Source organism: Rattus rattus, chromosome 6 (assembly GCF_011064425.1).
Source record: "Rattus rattus isolate New Zealand chromosome 6, Rrattus_CSIRO_v1, whole genome shotgun sequence".
Classification (NCBI taxonomy): Eukaryota; Metazoa; Chordata; class Mammalia; order Rodentia; family Muridae; genus Rattus; species Rattus rattus.
The window spans coordinates 73,864,273-73,886,585 of NC_046159.1; the positions used below are offsets into that span (position 1 = coordinate 73,864,273).

The 22,313-nt window shown below is 44.8% G+C and overlaps 1 protein-coding gene across 1 annotated transcript in view; it reads left to right on the forward strand.

The window, feature by feature from the left end:
* Window positions 1-22,313, forward strand: part of Eif2ak3 (eukaryotic translation initiation factor 2 alpha kinase 3) — a 61,071-nt gene that overhangs the window by 32,438 nt on the left and 6,320 nt on the right. The window contains exons 4-14 of the mRNA XM_032906335.1: window positions 1,434-1,567; window positions 3,840-4,065; window positions 4,884-5,046; window positions 5,886-6,026; window positions 7,216-7,338; window positions 7,636-7,856; window positions 10,377-10,489; window positions 11,981-12,103; window positions 14,340-14,489; window positions 15,607-16,387; window positions 20,020-20,187. Coding sequence (XP_032762226.1) covers window positions 1,434-1,567; window positions 3,840-4,065; window positions 4,884-5,046; window positions 5,886-6,026; window positions 7,216-7,338; window positions 7,636-7,856; window positions 10,377-10,489; window positions 11,981-12,103; window positions 14,340-14,489; window positions 15,607-16,387; window positions 20,020-20,187 — 2,343 coding nt within the window. The remainder of the gene's footprint in view (window positions 1-1,433; window positions 1,568-3,839; window positions 4,066-4,883; window positions 5,047-5,885; window positions 6,027-7,215; window positions 7,339-7,635; window positions 7,857-10,376; window positions 10,490-11,980; window positions 12,104-14,339; window positions 14,490-15,606; window positions 16,388-20,019; window positions 20,188-22,313) is intronic.

The window sequence follows — 22,313 nt, forward strand, 5'->3', positions numbered from 1 at the left end:
ACAGGAGTAAACATCAGAGTCAGGATAACAGGAGGAGAGGGAGTTCATAAACATGATCTACTGTGCTGGGTGCTTTTGTAGTATGTTATTTTGAAGTCTTCATCATATTCCTAAGGATGGTGTATTTTTACAGGCAAAGAACCCCTCAAAGAGGAGTAACGATCCTGATAATAGGAGTGATTGACACTTGTTTATCTGGTTTGGTTATAAAATTGCCCAAGGAGAGAGCTGCTGTTCACTAAGCAGAGGAGGAAACCTTAACTGATTCAGAAACTCCAGGGTCAGATTGCCTCAGATCAGGCTGATGGCAGTCATTGATGACCCAGATTCTCTCCAGCGAGACTCCCAGGACACAGTCCAGAATCTGAGTCCCTGGATGCGTAGACATTTTCTGTATGGATGTACACTATGACAGGATGGGAGCAGCACTTCCTAACCTCTAGGTTCCCAGTTCAGTGCTCCCTCTTCCAGATGCCGGGCCTCTCCAGCAGCCTGGGTACTGAGGTTCCACGCCCCCCGGGACGGCCATTGGTGCTTTTTAAACTTTCTTCTTAAATAAGGCAGGTTGCCACTCTCCCTTATGTTAGCACTCTCCTCTGTAGTGCAGCAGGGCTGACCAGTCACCTGGTTCTCTGGATGTACTGCTATAAAAGTCTGTGATTCCAGCATGTTTCTGCCTTTTCTGAGGATTTTAGTTTAGATTTAGCTGAAAAACCTCATTTTTTTCTTAAGTCAAAAGATATTAGGGTTCAAATTTTTAAAACATAGTGCTAGGTGGAAATCGTGTAGTTGATTACTGTCAAGTCATCTGGAGTGAAATCTCTGGAAAAATACCATTGGCTATTCATTTCTTCTTTGGAATTCCCCATGGACTAACCCCAAAATAGGGCTCAAATTATACAAATCCTTAAAATCATCCACTCCCTGAAATAAATATTGTTGAAACTTTCATGGTTCTAAATAACTCATTTTCTGGTTTAGTAATCTAGTGATACTCATAACAGGTATTTCTTTAGTTTCATTTTACTTTTTAAAAATTATAAGCTAGGCATGGTAGTGTGTTCCTTTAATTCCAGTGCTAGGGAAGCAGAGTCAGGCAGATCTCTGAGTTTGAGGCCAGCCTGATCTACAAAGGAAGTTTCAGGACAGCTAGGGCTACACAGAGAAACCCTGTCTCAAGAAAAAACAAATCATAGAGATCTCATGCTGGACGTATTGGCACACATTTTAATTCCAGCACTTGGGAGGCAGAGGCAGGTAGATCTCTGTGACTTCGAGACCAACTTTAATTATGAGAGCAAGTTCCAAGTCAGCCAGGGCTTCATAGAGATAGGGTGTGTGCGTGTGCGTGTGTGTGTGTGCGTGTGTGTATGTGTCTGTCTGTCTGTCTGTCTGTCTTGCTTCCTTGACTTATTTTATGTCTGTCTTTTCAGCTGAGGTATATCTGTTCTGCCTTGGGATGTCGTCGATGGGATAGTGATGAAATGGAAGAAGAGGAAGACATCTTGCTTCTGCAACGCACGCAGAAGACTGTGCGAGCCGTCGGGCCTCGAAGCGGCAGTGAGAAGTGGGTATCAGAACATCAGTAATGTCATTATTTAGGAGTTCCAAAAGCTGCCATGGGGTGCACACCTTTAATCCCAGCAGAGGCAGGTGGACCTCTGGGTTCTGTAGGCAAATTAAAAAGGTGGTGTGACTCCTTTAAACCCAAGGTTTCTTGAAGACTTTGCTTTGTAGAGATTCTGTGAATTATTTGTTAACCTAAGAGCACAATGTACTTTTAAGAGAAATGAATGCCCGTGTTAATCCCAAAACTGTGAGAAGAAAAACCACGGACCCAAAGTGTCATGGCCAAATTAGTTGCAGCAAGCTTTTTTATTCATATACACAGGCTGTCTACTGCTGAAGGCAGGGTTCATGGGATCAACATTGGACATGGGGGAGACAAGGATTTTGTAGCTCTGGGGTAGGGGTTTCCCAAATGAGAAATTTGGCAGGCAAAATAGGAAGGGTTATAGGAACAGGATTCCTATAGGAAGTGCATAACAAGTTAGTCATAATGATCTGAAACAAAGACATGATTGCAAGGTGGTCTTAACAGTCACAACAAGGTAACCATTTTGAAACAATCCTTTTGAAACAAAAGTAGGGTTACAAGATGGTTATGACAACTTTTAAAACATGATTGCCGTTCCTGGAAGAGGAACAACAAAAGCATCAGTAATTAAGGTTGTGGGTGGGGCGGAGCCCAATTCCTGAGAAACAGATGTAATGATAAATAGGAATGAACCCAGTTAGTCTTTACTATGAGGCGGCTTTCAAGCCTAAAATGGAGGCAAGCGAAGCAGCATCACATCCCGCGCTTCAAGGTGTGGTACCCAGGAGTCCCATGAAATAAAATGTAATTTTAGCTTAGTCCTTGGTCACTGACTCTTGGCATAGTCACATGACTGATAGAAGCTACTTAATGGCAGGGAAGTCTTAAGGCAAAGGTAGCATGTATCCCTTGAGTGTCTGGGGATGCTTTCATAGTTTGTCTCATGAGCACTGTTGTGTTTATGTTTTCACGTTTGTGTTTGTGTGTGTGTGCTGAGGGTCAAACCCAGCTCTTTGCACACGCTAGACAGTGTCGGTCACTGAGCTGCAGGTCCAGCTCCCAGATTTAGAACAATCATTTACTCTGCTATCTTTAAAAGTGCCAGCCTTTCATTTGGACCTAATACTTTTTTTTGTTTTTTGTTTTCAAATAATGAGTTCCTTATGTAATTTACCACTTTAAATATGTGATTCAGCTATTAGATCCTCTGGTCCTCTGTCATGTCCAGACTTTTTCAGCCTGATTACTAAGCTCTGAGTCACCTGGGTTATTAAAAAAAAATCACCTTAGATTCCATTTTGATCTTTTGAAACTGAACCACTTACAGATTTTGTCATCTGATGAAATAGAATTGAGGCATCTCTCCTGAAATTTGATTTCAAAGCCGATTAAGAATGTATTTCTTCTTTCTGTTTTTGCTGGCCTGTGAAGAGAGATTTGTAGTTGCCTGTGAGACCGTTGAGTCTGAGAGATCTGTGGGAGCAGAAGTGAGCTACCGGAACCCAAAGAGCAAGCGTGGGGCTCTAAATTCTGTGTTGTTTGAGAGAGAGAGATACCTAATCTCCATGTTCCTTAAATGTGTGTACATATGTATATGTACATACGTATATCACTACATTTTCAAATTCATACATAGCTAGGCCATTTTATATCTTAGTGCCGTGTCATTATAGTTACTTATGTGCATTTTCCTGCTTCTGAACTATAGAGGAAACACTGCTGCATTATGGATAAGAACACACTTCTAAGACAGAGTGAATCATCTGCCATGTCTTGGTCAGTAGAGAGCTGACAATAGGGCTTAGGTGATCGAATAAAAGTTTCATTAGAATCTAAGAGTGATGCATACACCTTGCCTTTTACATTGGTCTATTGGGATGTGTTTTACTGCACGTGAATGACACGTGCTCAGGTAATTAAGAAGTTAAGGCAGGCTGCAAGTCACCTCACTTTACTGTGATTTTGTTGTGTTTTATGAAGTACATGTTAATTTTTGAGAGAGCATCTGGCCTTAGGTGTTTACAGTCTCCGACCTCAGAATGGCTGCCTGCAAAGGACCAGCACGGCTCTCCGAGGCCCTCTTGTGGTGTGAGTCAGCATTGCATTCCATTCCAGAAAGTTAGGATGATGTCTTCTCATCACTAAAGTGTTCTATTTTCTTCTTCAGTCTGAAAACAGTGCTGTATTATTTGGTCCCTTCATTTAAACATGAGATTCTAAAACACACCTTTATAAATTTAAGGTGGAATTTCAGTGTTGGCCACTTTGAACTTCGGTATATTCCAGACATGGAAACTAGAGCCGGATTCATTGAAAGCACCTTTAAACTGGGTGGAAACAAAGAAGACTCTAAAATCATTTCAGATGTGGAAGAACAAGATGTGGACACAGTGATAAAAGTTTCCGTTGCTGATTGGAAGGTCATGGCGTTTAGTAAGAAAGGAGGCCGCCTAGAATGGGAGTACCAGGTATTGGAGATCACTGACCCAGTGTCCCCAAGTTTTGTTTGACCACACACTTTGCTAGAGGGAGGTAATGCCATTTTGGAATCTCAGGGATTTTCCTCTGCTTTAAAACTGTGACTTAAAGAGGCATTTTGTGGAGCTGGCAAGATGGTTCAGTCAGTAAGTATTTGCTGCATAAGGCTGATGCCCTGAGTTCAGATCCAACGTGAAAAGCTAGGCCTGGGATTCCAGGTCTATTCCCAGCTCTGGGAAGGCAGAGAAAGGCAGAACCATGGCGCTCACTGGCTGGCCAGCCTGGCCTAATCAGTGAATCCCTGTAATTGGTAAGAGAACCTGAATCGAAAAATAAGAAGAAGGAGCTGGAGAGATAAACAGCTTGGTGGTTAAGAGGAGCTGCTGCTCTTGCAGAGAACACAGCTTGGGTTCTGAGCAGCCATGTGGCTGTTCACAACTGCCTACAACTCCATTTGCAGTAGATCCAACACCGCTTCTGACCTCCACACGCACCAGGCATGCAAGTGGTGCACAAACATGTGTGCAAGTGAAACACACATACATGTAATAAATAAATAAACGAACGAATGAATGAATGAATGTGGAAAGCAAGTAAAGAAGATAGCCATCATCAATGTCTAGCTTCTGCATTAAGTGTACATACTCACAGCATGTGCGGACTCGCGCACACATGCGTGCGTGCACACACACACACACACACACACACACAGAGGAAGGAAGGTAGGAGGGGAGGAAAGGGGGGAGAGGGGGAAGGGCAATCAGGTAAACATTGCTTACGCTGCTGACTGCTTTTCTCCTTTGTCTAGTTTTGTACTCCCATTGCGTCTGCCTGGCTGGTGAGGGATGGTAAAGTCATCCCAATCAGTCTGTTTGATGACACAAGTTACACAGCCAATGAGGAAGTTTTGGAAGATGAAGAAGACATTGTAGAGGCTGCTCGGGGAGCCACAGAGAACAGCGTGTACTTAGGTGGGTAGATGTTGCTAGGAAAGGTCCACCAGCACCCAGAGTGCTTCACTGGTGGCCCTTTCTACCTAACTACCTTAATTACTGAGTGCAGTCTTTGCCTGACTTTCCCTTAACATCTGTGCCTTGATTCGTATTCCTGCAGCTTTACTAACTGTCCAGTTCTGCAACCTAATTAGTATAGGATATTCTTTTCATCTGAGACCTGAGACATAAGTTAGAAAGGTTTGGAAATGCTCTCACTGTGTAGGAAAAGCTCTCCTGTAATTCTGAGCATATTACATAAGTACATTTTGAAATGTTTGTATCTGTTCCAGTTAGTTTGGATTATTATCACAAAATTATAAACTACATGCCACCCATACTTTAACCCAGTCTCCATGAAAAGCTGTGGTCTGAAGGAATAAATCTTTTTGACAACATGAACAAGTCAAAAATCGCTAAATAATCTATTCATGGAAATAAAGAACGCCCTCCCTTTTATAAAATAAAATATCACGCATATGTTATAGCAGCATTTGGTCAAACTGTTAGTCATGGCCTTGGAATTAGAGTTGTTTAGATAAACCTTATTCACAGACTGTTCACTTCATCTCTTTGCAGCACAGAGAGTGTTATTTTTTTTAATGTTTTGGTTACTGAAAAGGTGCTATTTATTCAGTGAGGAACATCGTAGGGGCTTTTTATGTACTCTTCAGTGTTGTTGAGTCAAATGGAAATGCTTTAAGCATTTTCTCTGGAAAGAGCTATGTAGCAAAAACATGAGTAAAGTTTATCAAGGTGCATTAAATCAAAGCAATTTTTTTAAGAATTCCATCACGTGACTGGCATGTTTTGTACAGGGATGTACAGAGGCCAGCTGTACCTGCAATCATCCGTCAGGGTCTCGGAAAAGTTCCCTACAAGCCCGAAGGCCTTGGAGTCTGTAAATGGAGAAAGTGCCATTATTCCTCTGCCGACGATCAAATGGAAGCCCTTAATCCGTAAGTCACTCAGAGACTTTGCAAAAAGTGCCAAAGTGCCTAGGTAAGCCAGGTGTGGTAGCTCGGGTCTGCAACTCCCCAGAGCTCGGAATGTGGAAGCAGGAGGTTCAGCTACATAGTTTGAGGTCGGTCTGGGTTACAGAAGACCCTCACAAAACCAAAACAAAACAAAACAAAACAAAATAAATAAACAAGCACCTTTATGCCAAGCTCTTGGGAGGCAGGAATAGGTCTCTGTTCATGGTCAGCCTGGGCTGCACAATGAGTTCCTGCCAACCAGGGCTACACAGAAAGACCACATCTCCAAAACCAACTAACAAACATAGCTGTTAGGGCTGGAGAGGTGGCTCAGTGGTTAAGAGCACTGACTGCTCTTCCAGAGGTCCTGAGTTCAAATCCCAGCAACCACATGGTGGCTCACAACCATCTGTAATGGGATCTAATGTCTTCTTCTGGTGTGTCTGAAGAGAGCAACTGTGTACTTTACATACATAAAATAAATAAATCTTTTTTAAAAAAAAAACATAGCATTTAAAAAATATGCCAGGCCATGGTGGTGCAGAGGCAAGCAGATCTCTGAGTTCGAGGCCAACCTGGTCCACAGAGCATGTTCCAGGATAGCCAGGGCTACAGCAGAAAACCCTTTCTCAAAAAACCCAAAAAATTACAAAGATTATGTAGGTAAAAATGTGTCCTGGTTATCACCTCATATTTTTGAAACAAATAAATAAATTGAAGTACTAGGCCAGATCCTTTAGTTTTCTTTCCAAATGTTTTGTGTGTTTTAATTGTAAATGTTATACTTGAAGTGCTTCTTTTAAATTTTTGTTCTAGTTTAATTTTATTATGTGGATTAGAGTGATCGAACTCAAGTTTGAGGCTTCGATGGCAGATGCCCGTGCCCAGTGACCCTACGTGCTTGGCCTAAGTGATTCTTCAAATGACTCTTTCTGCATCTGTCATTTTGAGATATGGTCTGAGTATGTTGCCCACGCTCGGCTCCCAACTCCTACGCTCAATTAGCTCCCTCGCCACAGATGTGGGTCGTCCTCCGAGGGTAGGGCCTGATCGCGTGTCTCAGTAGCGACCTGCGTCTTTGAACTAAGTTGTGGTAAATGTCAGCTAAGTGTATGAATGAACCTGTGTCTTTCATTGAAGTCACACGGTTGATAGTTTACATTCTCTTTAGATTCTCCGTCTAGGACTCCTGTCTTGGTTGGGTCTGATGAATTTGACAAGTGTCTAAGTAATGATAAATATTCCCATGAAGAATACAGTAATGGTGCGCTTTCAATCCTACAGTATCCATATGGTAAGTGTCGTTACTCCTAAATGGAAAATACTTGGTTTCATTTGTCTTATTCAGTTATGTGAAATTAATTAATAGGAATTAAGATGAGGTAAATTGGCTGGGTGGTGATGGCATACACCTTTAATCCCAGCAATCAGGAGGCAGAGGCAGGTGGATCTCAGAGTTCAAGGCCAGCCTGGTTTACAGAGTGAGTTCTAGGGCAGCCAAGCTACACAGAGAAACCCTGACTTGGAGGGTGGGGAACAGAACTGTTACAGTTGTCTTAACAGAAACCCCTTTCGGTGTCTGTTTTCTCAGACAACGGTTACTATCTGCCGTATTACAAGAGAGAAAGGAATAAGCGGAGCTCGCAGATCACGGTCAGGTTCCTGGACAGCCCGCATTACAGCAAGAACATCCGCAAGAAGGACCCCATCCTCCTCCTGCACTGGTGGAAGGAAATATTTGGAACGATCTTGCTGTGCATTGTGGCCACGACCTTTATCGTGCGCAGGCTTTTCCATCCTCAGCCCCACAGGGTAAGATGCTTTCTTCCTAATGTGCTTCCAAGCGTTTGCTGTGTAGAAAACTTAACGGAGGAGGGAGTCGGTGTACTCAGACTTACCAAAGAATCGCCTATGTCCATACTAGCTCCGTCACGTAGCCACAAAGGTACCGTCTGGGACTCTGTCGCCAGCCAGTTTTATCATGTGCAAAGGTCCTAGCGTGTACGTCCACAGACCTAAACAGGCAGTATGACACAGCCTGCTGCCGCCAGGTTGCAGTCTCATACAGTGTGCGACTACAACACAGTATTTAGTGTCTATACATCTGAAATAGATAAGGCACAATTAAAGAGAAGAAAAACTAGCCACAGTTGTTTTCAACTCTATTATAATGTTATGGGAGGGCCGGAGAGATGGCTCAATGGTTAGAGGACCTGAGTTCGTTTTGCAGCACCCACATCAGACAACTGTCAACTGCCTGTAACGCCATCTGTGGGGGATCCGACACCCTCTTCTGGCCGCCACAGGTGGCCATATATTTTTGGCATAGGGTCAAACACATAAATAAAACTTGATTATCTTTTTAAATTGTAATAGTAATACATTTATAGCACACTGTTGTGGACGTGCTGTAGGTCCCTGAATGACCATGATGCGAGGCATGGCTACACGCCATTTCTACTTTCTCTCCTTCACGCAGGCCTCGGTCCGTTGCATTCTGGCTTTCACTCCTCACAGCTCACTAAACTGACCTTGACAAGAGCTTTAGATGACCTTTTGCTAAACGGAGTGGGCATCTTCCTGTCCCTGGCTGAGCCTCTGGGATGACACTGTTGTATGCTTCTCTTAGACTTTTCCTGTCTGCCTTCCTTGACCCAGGCCCTCCCAGTCTCCTTGGAGGATGAGTGGATCCTTCAGGACTTCATCTTCCTCAGCATCCACAGAGTCTCCTCACCCATTCTGCTCTTTTCAGCACCAAGTCTTGCAAAGAGATTTCCAAATCCCACCTCCTTCCTTTTTTTAAGGCAGGGTCTTACCCTGTAACCCGAGTTGAGCAGAACTGACGGCAGGCCACCTGCCTCAGCTTCCTGGGTGCTGGACTCAAGGTTTGATCCCAGATCCAAATCCCTTCTCTGGAGCAACTTTCTAGTTAGGACTATACAGATGGCTCAGACGAGCTGTATCTCAGACTGTTCTCATTCATCCATCCATCCCCAGCCTGTCCCACAGGCATTTCTGTCTCAGACTGCAGTCCCCTGCAGTCCCACAACCAAAGCCATTCTCTCCCTTGACAGTCACCATCTGCCAAGGTCTTCTTTCTAATTATCTGCAGTGTCGTTCTCGTTTCCTTATGTCTGTTTCCTTTTTTTTTTTTTTTTGTACATACACCTGTCATCTGATTGGTGGAACATCCCGTAACTGGGTTCATGCCTCTAGTCCACTCCTGTCTGTAAGCCAGTCTCCATCCCTACTCCGCCTGTAAATCCTAATAACTGACTTGGTGTTCTTGTTAGAATAAAGCTCAGCTTTCTTCAGATATGCAAGGATTCTGAGTGATTCCTGCCCTGCCTGCTCTGTTCTCATCCTTTCCCATGCCTGGATCCTTAGATTCGAGAGTTGGGTCCTCTGCTTCTGTCAAGAACAGCCTCTTCCCTTGCTGGTGCAGTTAATAGGGACGGTCTCATTTCTGTCTGCCTGTGATGATACTCTGGAACCAGCTAGTTACATGTCCAGCTGTCCAGTCCCTTACAGAGAACCTGGCAGGACAAGAACCAGTTAATGAGTAGACAAGCCAGGATTGCCTCTGCCCTTTATACTGTGCTAATTTTTAGTCCACTCCAGAACAGTGGCTCTCACCTTCCTTATGCTGCGAGCCTTCATACAGTTCCTCACGTTGAGGTGACTCTCAACCGTAAAATTATTTTCATTGCTACTTCCTACCTGTAATTTTATTACTGTTAGGAATCATAATGTAAATATCTGATATGAAGGATATCTGGTATGTGACCCCTGTTGAAAGGGTTGTTTAATGCAACCCACCACTAGGGAACAGCTGCTCTAGAAAACCTTTTAGTTGTTGGTAAAGAGACATTACATTGCCAAGTTTAATTTTATGTTGTCAGAACATTTATAAAAGCATCTACAAGGGCCGGAGGGATGGCTTGGAGGTTAAGAGTACTTCTCTTACAGAAGACCCAGGTTCAGTTCCAGTACCCACAGGGCATCTCACAACTATCTGTTATTGTATTTCTAAGGAGTCTGACATGCTCTTCTGGCCTGGGTGGGCACCTTCACACACATATACATACAGTGTGTACATGTACATGAGGCAAACATGCAAATAACAGCTTTAAAAAGAGAAAGGAAACAAGATCCATTTGCTGTCCAGAGGACGGCGATGGATATAAACCTGTTGAAGTCTAGTGGGGGGAATCACTGCTCTGGTGTTTGGCTTTCCTTTCAGTGAGTGTCATGTGTGGTCCAGTGTTTTCTCACAAGCTAAGACGATGAGCTGACTTCCGTTCTAATAGTAACTGCTTTCTGCCTTCTCAGCAGCGGAAGGAGTCTGAAACTCAGTGCCAAACTGAAAGTAAATACGACTCTGTGAGTGCTGATAACAGCGACAACAGCTGGAACGACATTAAACACTCAGGATATGTGTCCCGGTAAGAGTCTTAGCAAGTGTCGATGCACATAGACAGCTTCAGTCTGTGAAGTCAGTGAATTCAGCTGTGAACTCACGTCCGGCCTCACCGTCTGCCAGCTGAGACGTTAGCAAAATGTGGAATCACGCATGAGCTGTCGCTCCTTTTGATAATTGAAAGAAGTGCAGTTGGCCCTTGAACTGTTGAGGGCTTTTGCATTTGGGGAGGTGATTTGTTCTGAGGTCCTTAACAAGCTATTTTTAGGACAATTGCTCTTCCTTCTGTGCGAAGGTAATTGGCCCAGGGAGGGTTGGCATCAATTATGTCTCCACCTTAACTGTTCTCTGACCAGCTGAGGCAACTACTAAATTAACGCGAGTGTACGAGTCGTCGCTTACGTCGTAAGAGTGACACTGTAGAACAGCTGAGTCTCCACTCCGTGTGGCTGGAGTAGTCTCCAGCGTGCATTCCTTAATTCTCACAGACACTCAACAGACATCTGTTAGACATTTGATTTGCCAAGTGGTGTCCAAATTCTAGAGCTAGGAAGAGAAACAAACGTATTTTGCCCACGTTTATGGCCCCTGTGGTACAGTGGTGCTGAGACACATGCGCTTCATTGTAACTCAGAAATAAAAGAGCATTCCCTCCGTTATGTGGACAGTGCTGTGTGAGGTCAGCAGACTGAAGGGAGGGTAAGATTTCACTAAGGGTAAAGCACCTGTCTGCAAGAGCGCAGGGCAGGAACAAGAGCCTTGAACCCGAGAGAGAGCACGATAGGTCAAACCCCTGTCGTCTCCATGTTCCCATTACAGTACCCAATGTACATAGTCAAACAATTAGGAAATCAGTTCTGCCATGGGGCACACGCTGCAACCTGAACTGGAACTGCAGTGAGAACGTACAGTCATGAGACGTGCATTCCCCCTCCGAACCTGACAGGAAAACCAAGCATGGAGGCTCATGGCAGTAATCCAAGCTGATGTAGCCAACAGTAGGACTGCCATGAAGCACCGAAGGGTGACAGGCTGCAGGTGACAGGCTTCAGGGGACTAAGCTTGGCTGAACATCTTCCTGGTGGGCGCACTGACTCTCAGGCAACCCTGTCCATGTCAGCTTTGGTTCCTATGAGCATGCCAGCTGAGTGTACTTAAATAGAATAGGATTGTCTTTGTCTCGGGAAATTTTATGAGCAATGAAACACAGCTAAAGAACATTTTTAACAGAGAGAGAAGTGCCGAAGTAAGCAGAAGCTTAGAGAATGGAGAAGATGGTATCTTGGTAGCTGACAAAGTTTGGGGTAGAACAGATCGATAGTACAGTTACTGTAAGAACAAGGGATTGCCAGCTAAACAAAGCCATTCACTCGGGTGAACTTAGACGCTGCTAGTCAGTTCTCTCTGTGCCTTTTCTAGTTTTAGAGGCTACGCATTTATATTAAAGTGTTTTGTTCAGTTTTGAGGTGTTACTGTAACATTTCAAACTTTAAAATTTTGTATGTATTTTTTTAAGATACCTAACAGATTTTGAGCCAATTCAGTGCATGGGTCGAGGCGGCTTTGGCGTTGTCTTTGAAGCTAAGAACAAAGTAGATGACTGCAATTACGCCATCAAGAGGATCCGTCTCCCAAACAGGTACTGGGCGATACTTTTGTTAGATTGGATCTCGTCTCATTACGCACAGTGTCCAGCTTGTGCGCCATGGTCACAACGTAGTTTCTACTTCCAACTCTTTGGGTCTAAGCATAGCCAGGTAACAAGTGATCTTAAAGTTCTGGGCTGTAGACTGCTTTAAAGTGTGGCCTTTTAGACTAGCGAGATAGATTGAGTGGAGGTTAAATGCACTTGTTGCCCGAGCATGAAGACTAGAGTTCAGATCCCACCACCCAGATAAAAAGCTGGGCATCCTACACTCACCTGTAACCCTAGTGCCAAATAGGACGGAGGCAGGAGGATTGCTGAGGCTTGCTGGCTGCTAGCCTAGATTTTTAAAAAAGCTCCGGGTTCATTAAGACCTGGCCCTAAAGGAATATGGAGCGTGATAAAGAGTGTGCCGACACCATCCTCCAGCCTTTATGTGTCCATGTGTACATGTTATGGCCACACAATACACATGTGCATGAGCACTAACCACAGTCACAGCACATGTACACAGACATCCATGCAGATTCTTAATTCAAGTGTAAAAACTCAAGCCACAGCACTCAGAGTCACTTTCGTGTGGTGTATTGGTTGGCTACATCAGTGTAATGAAGGACCGGAAGGTTCACTTTGCAGGTGTTGGGTTTGGCTCCGGATTCTCAAGGTTTCAGTTGATGGTGACCTGACCTTACTGCTTTCAGGCCTGTGGCAAGGCAGAGAACGTACGATGGAGAAAACAGCTTAACAGTTCCCCTCATGGCTAGGGAGGAAGCTCAGAACCCACTGATCTCTTCTAGGGTACATCCCCAGTGGGCTACCGCATAAAGTCGCCATCACCTTCCTGTAGCTCAGGGATGGTCCATATTCAAGAATGTCCTGAACCTGCCATGCCTGTGGCCTCAGTCCTCAGGAGGCTGAGGAGGGATGCTCATGAGTTTCAGGCCAGTTAAGTGTGTCTGATGCCAGTAATACCAGTTCTCTTTCTCATTGCTGTACCAAGTGGCAAAAACAGCATAAGGAAGGAGGGCTTATTTTGGCTCACAGTTTGAAAAGACAGTCCATCATGCCAGGGGAGGCATGGTGGCAGGGGCATGAGACAGCAGCTGGTCATATCATATCTGCAGTCAGGGAGCACGGGGACTGGACGCTGCTGTAGTCAGGGAGCACGGGGATGGATGCTGCTGCATCAGGGAGCACGGGGGGATGGATGCTGCTGTAGTCAGGGAGCACAGGGATGAACGCTGCACGGGGATGGATGCTGCTGCATCAGGGAGCACGGGGGGATGGATGCTGCTGTAGTCTGGGAGCACAGGGCTGGATGCTGTTGTAGTCAGGGAGCACAGGGAGATGGATGCTGCTGTAGTCAGGGAGCACGGGGATGGATGCTGCTGTAGTCAGGGAGCACAGGGTGATGGATGCTGCTGCATCTGCCGAGGGAGCACAGGGGGGTGGATGCTGCTGTAGTCAGGGAGCACGGGATGGATGCTGCTGTAGTCAGGGAGCACGGGGATGGATGCTGCTGTAGTCAGGGAGCACGGGGGGATGGATGCTGCCGTAGTCAGGGAGCACAGGGGGATGGATGCTGCTGCATCAGGGAGCACAGGGCTGGATGCTGTTGTAGTCAGGGACAGCTGCCAGGGGGATGGATGCTGCCATCAGGGAGCACAGGGGGATGGATGCTGCTGTAGTCAGGGAGCACAGGGGGATGGATGCTGCTGTATCAGGGAGCACAGGGGGATGGATGCTGCTGCATCAGGGAGCACAGAGAGGTGGATACTGCTACTCAATTTCTATTCTCCTTTTGCTTTCTTTTGTGTGAAAGTTGACAGGTCTTCCTACCTTATTTAATCTGATCGATATAGACCATTCCCTCACAGATACCCCCAGAAGCTTATATCCTAGATGAGTCTTCCTCACATGGACCCACAGACATGTAAGAGTCAATAGCGATTTTTCTTCAGCTAAGAAACTTTATTTAGATGAGAAAATAGGGGTGTGTGTGTGTGTGTGTGTGTGTGTATGTGTATGTATGTGTGTGTGTACACATATCCTCCTCGTCCCCCCAGAACTGAAGGGGTAAAACTAAAATACACTTTTTAAAAGGAATTCAGTACTACTACATGACTGAGGCTAATCATATGCTCTTAATTTTATTTTCAGAGACTTCTGTTGCACTCTTCTCTTTTCACCACCGGACAGCAGATACTTACTCTTATTTCCTATACTTCAGGGAGCTGGCACGGGAGAAGGTAATGCGGGAAGTCAAAGCCTTGGCTAAGCTGGAGCACCCAGGCATTGTGAGGTATTTCAATGCGTGGCTGGAAACACCACCAGAGAAGTGGCAAGAGGAGATGGATGAAATCTGGCTGAAGGACGAAAGGTAACTCTGTTCAGTGACTTACAAATGAGTGTCTGCTTCTAGGTAGCGCTTTGCTGTGGCCATGGTGTGACCATTTCAGGGGCCACCCTGTGTCATCGTGTCATTCTCTGAGCACTCGTTAAGTACTCGAGATTTGGTGTAGGCTTTCTCAGCACGCTTTATCTTACTGTGCTTGTACTCAAGGAACCCATGGTGGCTTTTCTCAATGACCTGTCTCCATTCTCTTTTCTCTTTTGGGGGTTTTTCTCTTGGCAGTTAATAATTTATAACTCCATTTAAAATGGTTCTAGGCTATTTCAAGTTTGTTTGCTTTTTGAGACAGAGTTTTTCTATGTAGCCCTGGCTGTCCGGAAATTCTCTCTGTAGACCAGGCTGACCTCAAACTCAGAGATCTACCTGCCTCTGCCCCTGGTGGGATTAAAGGTGTGCACCACCGCTGCCTGGCTGGCTGTTTCAGTTTTTAAAAGTGTATATACTTAGGTAGCCTGCAGATACCCCCGCCCCACCACCCCTGCAGCGATTGTTATCTGTGCGTGATGTGCTGTAGGAAGGAAGCCCCTCAGAAGCCACCATGAGGAATAATGAAGCATGTGCCTGCAGAGCATTCAGTCCCTGGAGACATCTTGCTAAGCAACACCTCTTACAGGCTCCAGGACAAAAGGAAGTGGCCTCTTGCATCAAGGCCTGTGAGCTACGTTAATTTGCACAGGGCTTCAGAATTATTTCATACAGAAGGCTACACAGAGATAACTGTGTACATATTTCAAGTATATAATTAAGCTCCCAGGGCTCTTGCAGAGGACTTGGGTTCATTACCCAGCCCCCATATCGGGAGGCTCACAACTGCCTATAACTCCAGTTCCAGGGAATCCAATATGTTCTTCTAACTTCTATAGGCACTGCTTAAATACACAGATTTGAAACAAAATTAAGCTTTCAAATAAAAATGTTGAAAAGGAATAGATAGGGTGAGATGTTCTTTGTCCCACATGGCGTGTTTTATTTCCACTATGTGTTTTTGATAATTGTGTTTATAGTAACTGAAACATTTTAAACCACTGTGCGGGTCACATCTGACATATATTCACTCCATTCTTTGTATTTCTCCCACTTTTAGCACAGACTGGCCACTCAGCTCCCCTAGCCCAATGGATGCCCCATCTGTTAAGATCCGACAGATGGATCCTTTCTCTACAAAAGAACAGATTGAAGTCATAGCTCCTTCTCCTGAAAGAAGTCGGTCTTTCTCAGTGGGCATTTCCTGTGGCCGGACAAGCTCATCTGAGAGCCAGTTCTCTCCCCTGGAGTTCTCAGGGACAGACTGTGGAGACAACAGTGACTCAGAGGACGCAGCCCACAACCTCCAGGACAGCTGCCTGACAGACTGCGACGTGGAAGATGGTACAGTGGACGGCGATGATGAGGGACACTCCTTTGAACTTTGTCCTTCTGAAGCTTCTCCCTATACCAGGTCAAGGGAGGGAACGTCCTCTTCCATAGTGTTTGAAGACTCTGGCTGTGATAATGCGTCCAGTAAGGAGGACCCCAGAATGAACCGGCTGCACAATGGCCACCATTACGTTAATAAGCTAACTGAGTTCAAGCACTCCAGCAGCAGGTCTTCTTCCGAAGCCACCTTGTCTACCTCTCCCACCAGGCCAACCACCCTAAGTTTAGATCTCACCAGGAACACGGTGGACCGGCTCCAGCCCAGCTCCCCCAAGGTGTACCTGTACATCCAGATGCAGCTGTGCAGGAAGGAGAACCTTAAAGACTGGATGAGCCGGCGCTGCAGCATGGAGGAGAGGGGGCACAGAGTGTGCCTGCACATCTTCCTGCAGATCGCAGAGGCAGTGCAGTTTCTGCACAGCAAGGGACTCATGCACAGGGACCTCAAGGTCGGTCTGTAGCCTGAGACGGTCATGGTCCGGGTGTGACGTGGGGTTCAGAGCAGAGTGAACTAATAAAAAGGCATCGGAGAGCAGAGGCCCAGGAAGGAAGCAGGAAAGGAAGACGTCTCGCATTTGAAAGGCTCAGGGGAACCATGCATCTTCCTTTAGAACCTGTTCATTTTTGTTTTACTGCTTCCAGTAGTCCTGGTGGGGGAAAGATCTTGTATCTAAAGTCCATCAGGAGCAGATATACCACATAATTACTATGCTTTAAAAATAAGTTTACATCACTGGGCAGTGGTGGCCCAAGCCTTTAATCCCAGCACTCCTGAGGGAGGTAGGGACAGGTGGCTCTCTTGAGTTCAAGTATTTAGAGTGTGGATGCGTGTATGTGCTTGGTTATATGTGGAGATCCAAGGATAACTTTTTCACAGTGTGGGTACCAGGGATTGAACTCAGGTTGTTAGGCTTGGCAGCAGGCTCCTTTATCCACTAAGCCATCTCGGTGGCCTCGTACTTCTTATGACTTTGAATAACCTTGACACAGGCACCCAGGGTTTCTGCAACACATGGTGAGAGGGACCTGAGTGGAAGGGGAGATGAGTTTTCTCCAGCTCAGATTTGGAGCAGCAGATGCCCATAGTTTTACCCCCTTGCCGACTGTGTGGGCTTTGAGGGAGAAAGAAGCTGACTAGAGAAAAGTGGCAAACGCTTAACCAAGAGGCCAGAGCTGGGCAAAACTTAAGCCCTTTTCTCAGAGTATACAATACTTAAACAGTACAGCAATACAGTGCTAAATTGCATAAAATTTTAACTCAGAGGCTACTGCACTCTTTCAATCACAGCACTTAAGAGGCTGAGACAGGAGGATTGCTGTGATTTTAAGACCAGCCTGTCCAAGTCATTCATACATACATACATACATACATACATACATACATACATACATACATAATTTTTTTCATAGTATATATTTCTAAAATGTACAGAACTGTAGCTAGTTTGATGATTCTATTAAACTTTTGACTGTTTCTTGTCATGACCTACTTGCTCCTGGTAGCCCTCAGTAGGTATGTATAAACCCATAAATATTTCCTGACTTAAGGGTAGTGACTTAAACACCTGGTGTATTTGACCTTGTATTAAGTATTTTAAATTTTATTTTTATGTAACAAACTTTTGCTTCAGATACTAAAGTAGCTATAACAGGAGTTGTTTTCTGGGGCTGGGAGTGATCTCCAATGGTAGAGTGCTTGCCTAGCATGCAGTGAGGCCGAGTTTGATCCCCACTGTCGATCTCTGACCACATAGCAAGTTTCCAGCCAGCCTGACTACACGAGACCATTATCTGACTTTAAAACAAACAAACAGTTGCTTTCTTCTAAAATCATCACCTAAGTGTTTTTAAAGTTTTGATGTGCTTTAAGGGTTTGGGGAGAAAATGGGAATAAGACCTGTGCTCCTACATACCTGCCCCTTGTTATAAGCAGTCATTGTGCTTTGCTAAGTTCGATGTGGGTCCAAGCTGGGTGCCACGGACTGATCCACACACAATGAAAGTTGAGAGGCGTTTCCTTTAGTTGGAGTGGAGAAGACGTCTTACAGTAGAGAGACCTCCGGCTTCAGATTGGTGATCCTAGCTGTTGAGGTGTGAATATGGTCAACCTTCCTAATACATGTACAAGTTCTCCATGGGCCTACTCCCTGTCATGCAAAGCAGCACCATAAAATTCATGGCCAATGCCTTCCTTAACAGTATACTCTGCCAGTTTTATAATGTGAGCAAGATGTTGGGGAAAGGTTTGCTCAATACCTTGTGTAAAGAACTTTCTCTACTTTTATGTCCACCATAAAAATTCCCAAAAGAGTTAATTTTCCCTTTAGTTTTTCTAAAAATATAAAGAGGTTTATTCCTTTGAAAAGGCAATCATTTCAAAGATATTTAGTATGATAACAAGACCACCACCATGAATCTTCCCCTCATTGAAAAGCCTGTCTTTTGCCATGTTCTGACCCAAGTCTCCATGTCAAACCTTGCAGGTTTCCCCCTTCGTAAAGCTTGGTCATGTGTGTCGTCAGCACGGGTGATGCCGCCTCTCCAGTAACTCTGTTTTCCTTTCAGCTTTCCTCAGTGTTTCCCCATCACACCTAGATCATCTGTCCTCTGGTTTCTATGGTCCAAACCATGCCCACCCACCTTTTTCCCTCATCCCAGCCTCAGAGCAATGCTGGGCATGTTCTGGACCCTTGGTTCATTTTAGTTTGGATTTTCCTTTGCTTGCAACCAAAAGCATTAGTACTGACAAAGTCCGAGGTCAACCATGCAACAAAACTGTCAGAGATTCAGACAAAGTGTGGCTATTCAGCTAGAATCCGACAGTTTGGTGCATGCTTCTCTGCTTCCTGTTTCTTCTTTCCACTTTCAGCCAGGTTCTCCTGTCATAGACTCAAGGTAGCCACCAGTGATTCCCAGACATGTTTTGTCTTTTAAGCTCTCTAGAAGGCTTTTGGTAGTAGTACAAAGTGAGAAACGATTAAGAAGATCCCTGAGGTGGCCAGAAATCCTAAGGCTTGTTCCAGTAAACCAAGGTCCCTAGACCATCCCTTCACCAGACTCCTTGGCAGGGAAGGGATCAGGGAAGCATGGGGTTGCTCCATAGCCAGGCAGAAGGAAATTCACAAAGTCTGGATGCTTCTAGAAGAAGCACAGGAAATAGATGCTAGAGAGACAAACACTGTCTTTAAGGGTTCAGTAATTGCCATTGGAAAATGGGAGCGTACACTACACTACTAGGGGTGTTGCTTGGTTGGTAGAGTGCTTGTCTAGCATGCGTAAAGCCATGTGTGATCCTCAGTGCCACATGAAAACAAATTGTGAGGAGAAATTTAAAGTTATCTTCACCTACAGAGTGAGGCTGAAATCACCCTGGACTGCTTGAGCCTCAAGAGAAGAACAGAGACAGAGTTCCAACGCAAATACCACTTTGTGTAGCTCTTACATGCAGGCTTACAGCCTTGGCTTGGTTCTGTGGGAACCAAGCAGTGGGAAGGAGGAAAGAGAAGAAAGAAAGGCAGTGCCATTTATTGCTTCTGATATGGGGCCATTGGTGAGAAAGTTCTAGATTATTACCACAGATTTTAGTTACCATAACCTTGTCACTTCAGAGTCAGAATTGTATGATAGTATCTTAGGAATCAAAGTTATTATTTTCTGTCAGTGCATGATGAGGTTTGGTTTTTATGAACTAAATGGCTCCTCTTTCCGTGATGAAAGTCATAGATTTCTTGCACGAGACCTGAAGTCGGAGGAGCGCATGTGACATTTGGTTAGCTGCATCTAAAATGTAAATTCAAGTGGGAATTTAGAATGCAGGCCAGCTCCTCCCAGAGCCTCCTCCACCTCCCTACCCACACCACTGCATGTTCTTTCTCTCAACAGCAAAACAAAACATGAAAAAGTATGGAATCTGATTAATGTTGGCCAGCTGCTCCTCACAGGACAGCAGCTCCTTTTAAAGGGCCATGTCCTTTAGAATATCTAGCTCTCTTATTTCTTTTCTAAAAATCATAACTATTCTTTTGGCTGTTTCCCCTTCTCTGTACATAATCACTGTGTTTTTTTTTTTTTTTTTTCCCAGCCTTCCAACATATTCTTCACAATGGATGATGTGGTCAAAGTTGGGGACTTTGGGCTAGTGACTGCAATGGACCAGGATGAAGAAGAGCAGACAGTACTGACTCCAATGCCAGCCTACGCTACACACACAGGACAAGTCGGGACCAAGCTGTACATGAGCCCAGAGCAGGTGAGTCTTTCAAACTTGTAGGTAGCTAAGCAGTGAGATGGTTGTGCCTAATGAGTCTTTCCCATGTCTTGGTACAGTACCCAGTAACACACAGCCTAAAAGTTATGAAAGCAATTCTGCCCCAAGGAGCACAGCCCCACCCTGGGGTTGGAGTGAGAAAATACCACTGTGAAACATGTTGTCACCTCTGAACCAGAACCGGAGAAGAGACTTTGAGAGCCTCTCGTGGCATTGTGGCTCATGGCAGGAATCCAAGCAGTCAGGAGGCTGGAGCAGGAAGAGTGCCTTGAGCTCAGATCCAGTCTAGGTTACAAAATGAGACCCGTCTCAAAAACCCAAAGAGAAAGAGAGAAGGGGTGTGGGGAAGTGAGACAGATCACATCAACACATAGACAGCGTCTCATACAGCTCAGCCTGAACCCTCGGCCTCCTGCCTCTGTTGCATACATTTGTTTTGTTACATGAGCCTTCTTGCTTAAGAATACTCATTGTGCTCAGAGAGAGGAGAGGAGCCACAGAACAGCAAGCAAACCTACGACAATAAACAGCATCTCCGAGTTGATTTGATTTCTAAATCAAAACAGTAAATTTCTCTAAGCAAATCTACTTAAGAGGAAGAAAAGAAAGAAGAAAAGGGAGCATACTGCAGAGATAATAAGTCACAGAGAAAGAGAGAAATCAATTGGTCTAAGTAATCGGATTGGCTTCATTAGTCATGTAGCCAAGATTTAGTGAAGGAAAAAACAGGGTGGAATATCAAAATGTTCTAAGAATACATCTGTGTCCCATGGGGACCAGGGGAGCCCTAAACTGCCAACTGCCCTTGGAATCTTTAACCTTTAATACATCAGTCTATTATCAGAACTGAGATAAAAAGGATTTTAATCACATTTTTAAAAGTTAATCATAAACTGAGTTGGGTAAAGGAAGGCATATGCCACCAACCTGATTTCTATCCTTGAGACCCATGTGACTGAAGGAAGGAACAACTCTCTATTGACTTGCATGGGAACACTGTGGCATGTGTGTACAAGCACACAAAAATAAGTACACTTCAAAGAGCTAACAATTAAAAATTAGCCTTTGTTTACAGGATCAAAAATAATGTTTACATTTTAAGTAATGTGGAAGCAAAGTAGGAATTACTGACTCTGGATGCTTCTTAGAGAAGGGCTCACTGGAAAAGCCACCCCAACACACACACACACACACACAGGGGAGCACCCGCCCACCTTTGCCCTCCCCCCCACAGCAGAGTACCCACCCACCCCGACCCCCACACACAGCAGAGCACCCACCTACCTCACCCCCTACTATCTTGTACATGTGTTCTTTTCATAGCATTTTCAACTCTCTAAAAAGATTTTTCTCCTCTCTAAAACATAAACTATTAAGGTTAGTATCTCGCTCTGTTACATGAAGGCGTAGTAGGACTATCGGGAAGAACAAGGAACAAGACCAGTAGGAAAAGATGGGTTTGGGGGGAGGGGACAACAAGTGAAGCACAATACTTTGATAATTTTATAAAACAAATTTTTAAAAATTAGTTTTAATCCAGGTGGTGTTGGTTCATGCCTTTAATCCCAGAATTTGGGAGGCAGAGGCAGTTGGATCTCTGAGTTTGAGGCTAGCCTGGTCTAAGGCATGTTCCATGACAGCCAGGGCTACACACAGAAGCCCTGTCTCAAAACAAACAAACAAAAAAAAAAACAAATAGATTCAAACCTTTATTTTCCTTGAAAACTACTTCTAACTACACAGTGCAGTGCACAGTGATTAAAATACAACTAGAATTCCCAGTGTCCTGGCCCTGCCTCAAACCAGGGGTCTGCAGTCTGCAGTCTCACCTGTTTTGTTTTGTTTTGTTTTGTTTTGTTTTTGAGACAGAGTTACTCGGAGTAGCCCTGGCTGTCCTGAAACTCACTCTGTAGATCGTGCTGGCCTTGAATTCATAGACATCCAGCTGCCCCTGCCTTCGCATGCTTGGATTAAAGGCATGTGCTGGCATTCCTTTAATGTAAAATTTGCTTTTTAAAAAATTCACTGTTGTGGGCCTTCAAATATAGTGCCAGGCAACACCAGTTACTGCCCATCCTGATGTCCACGTGTGGTATACTCAACAAACT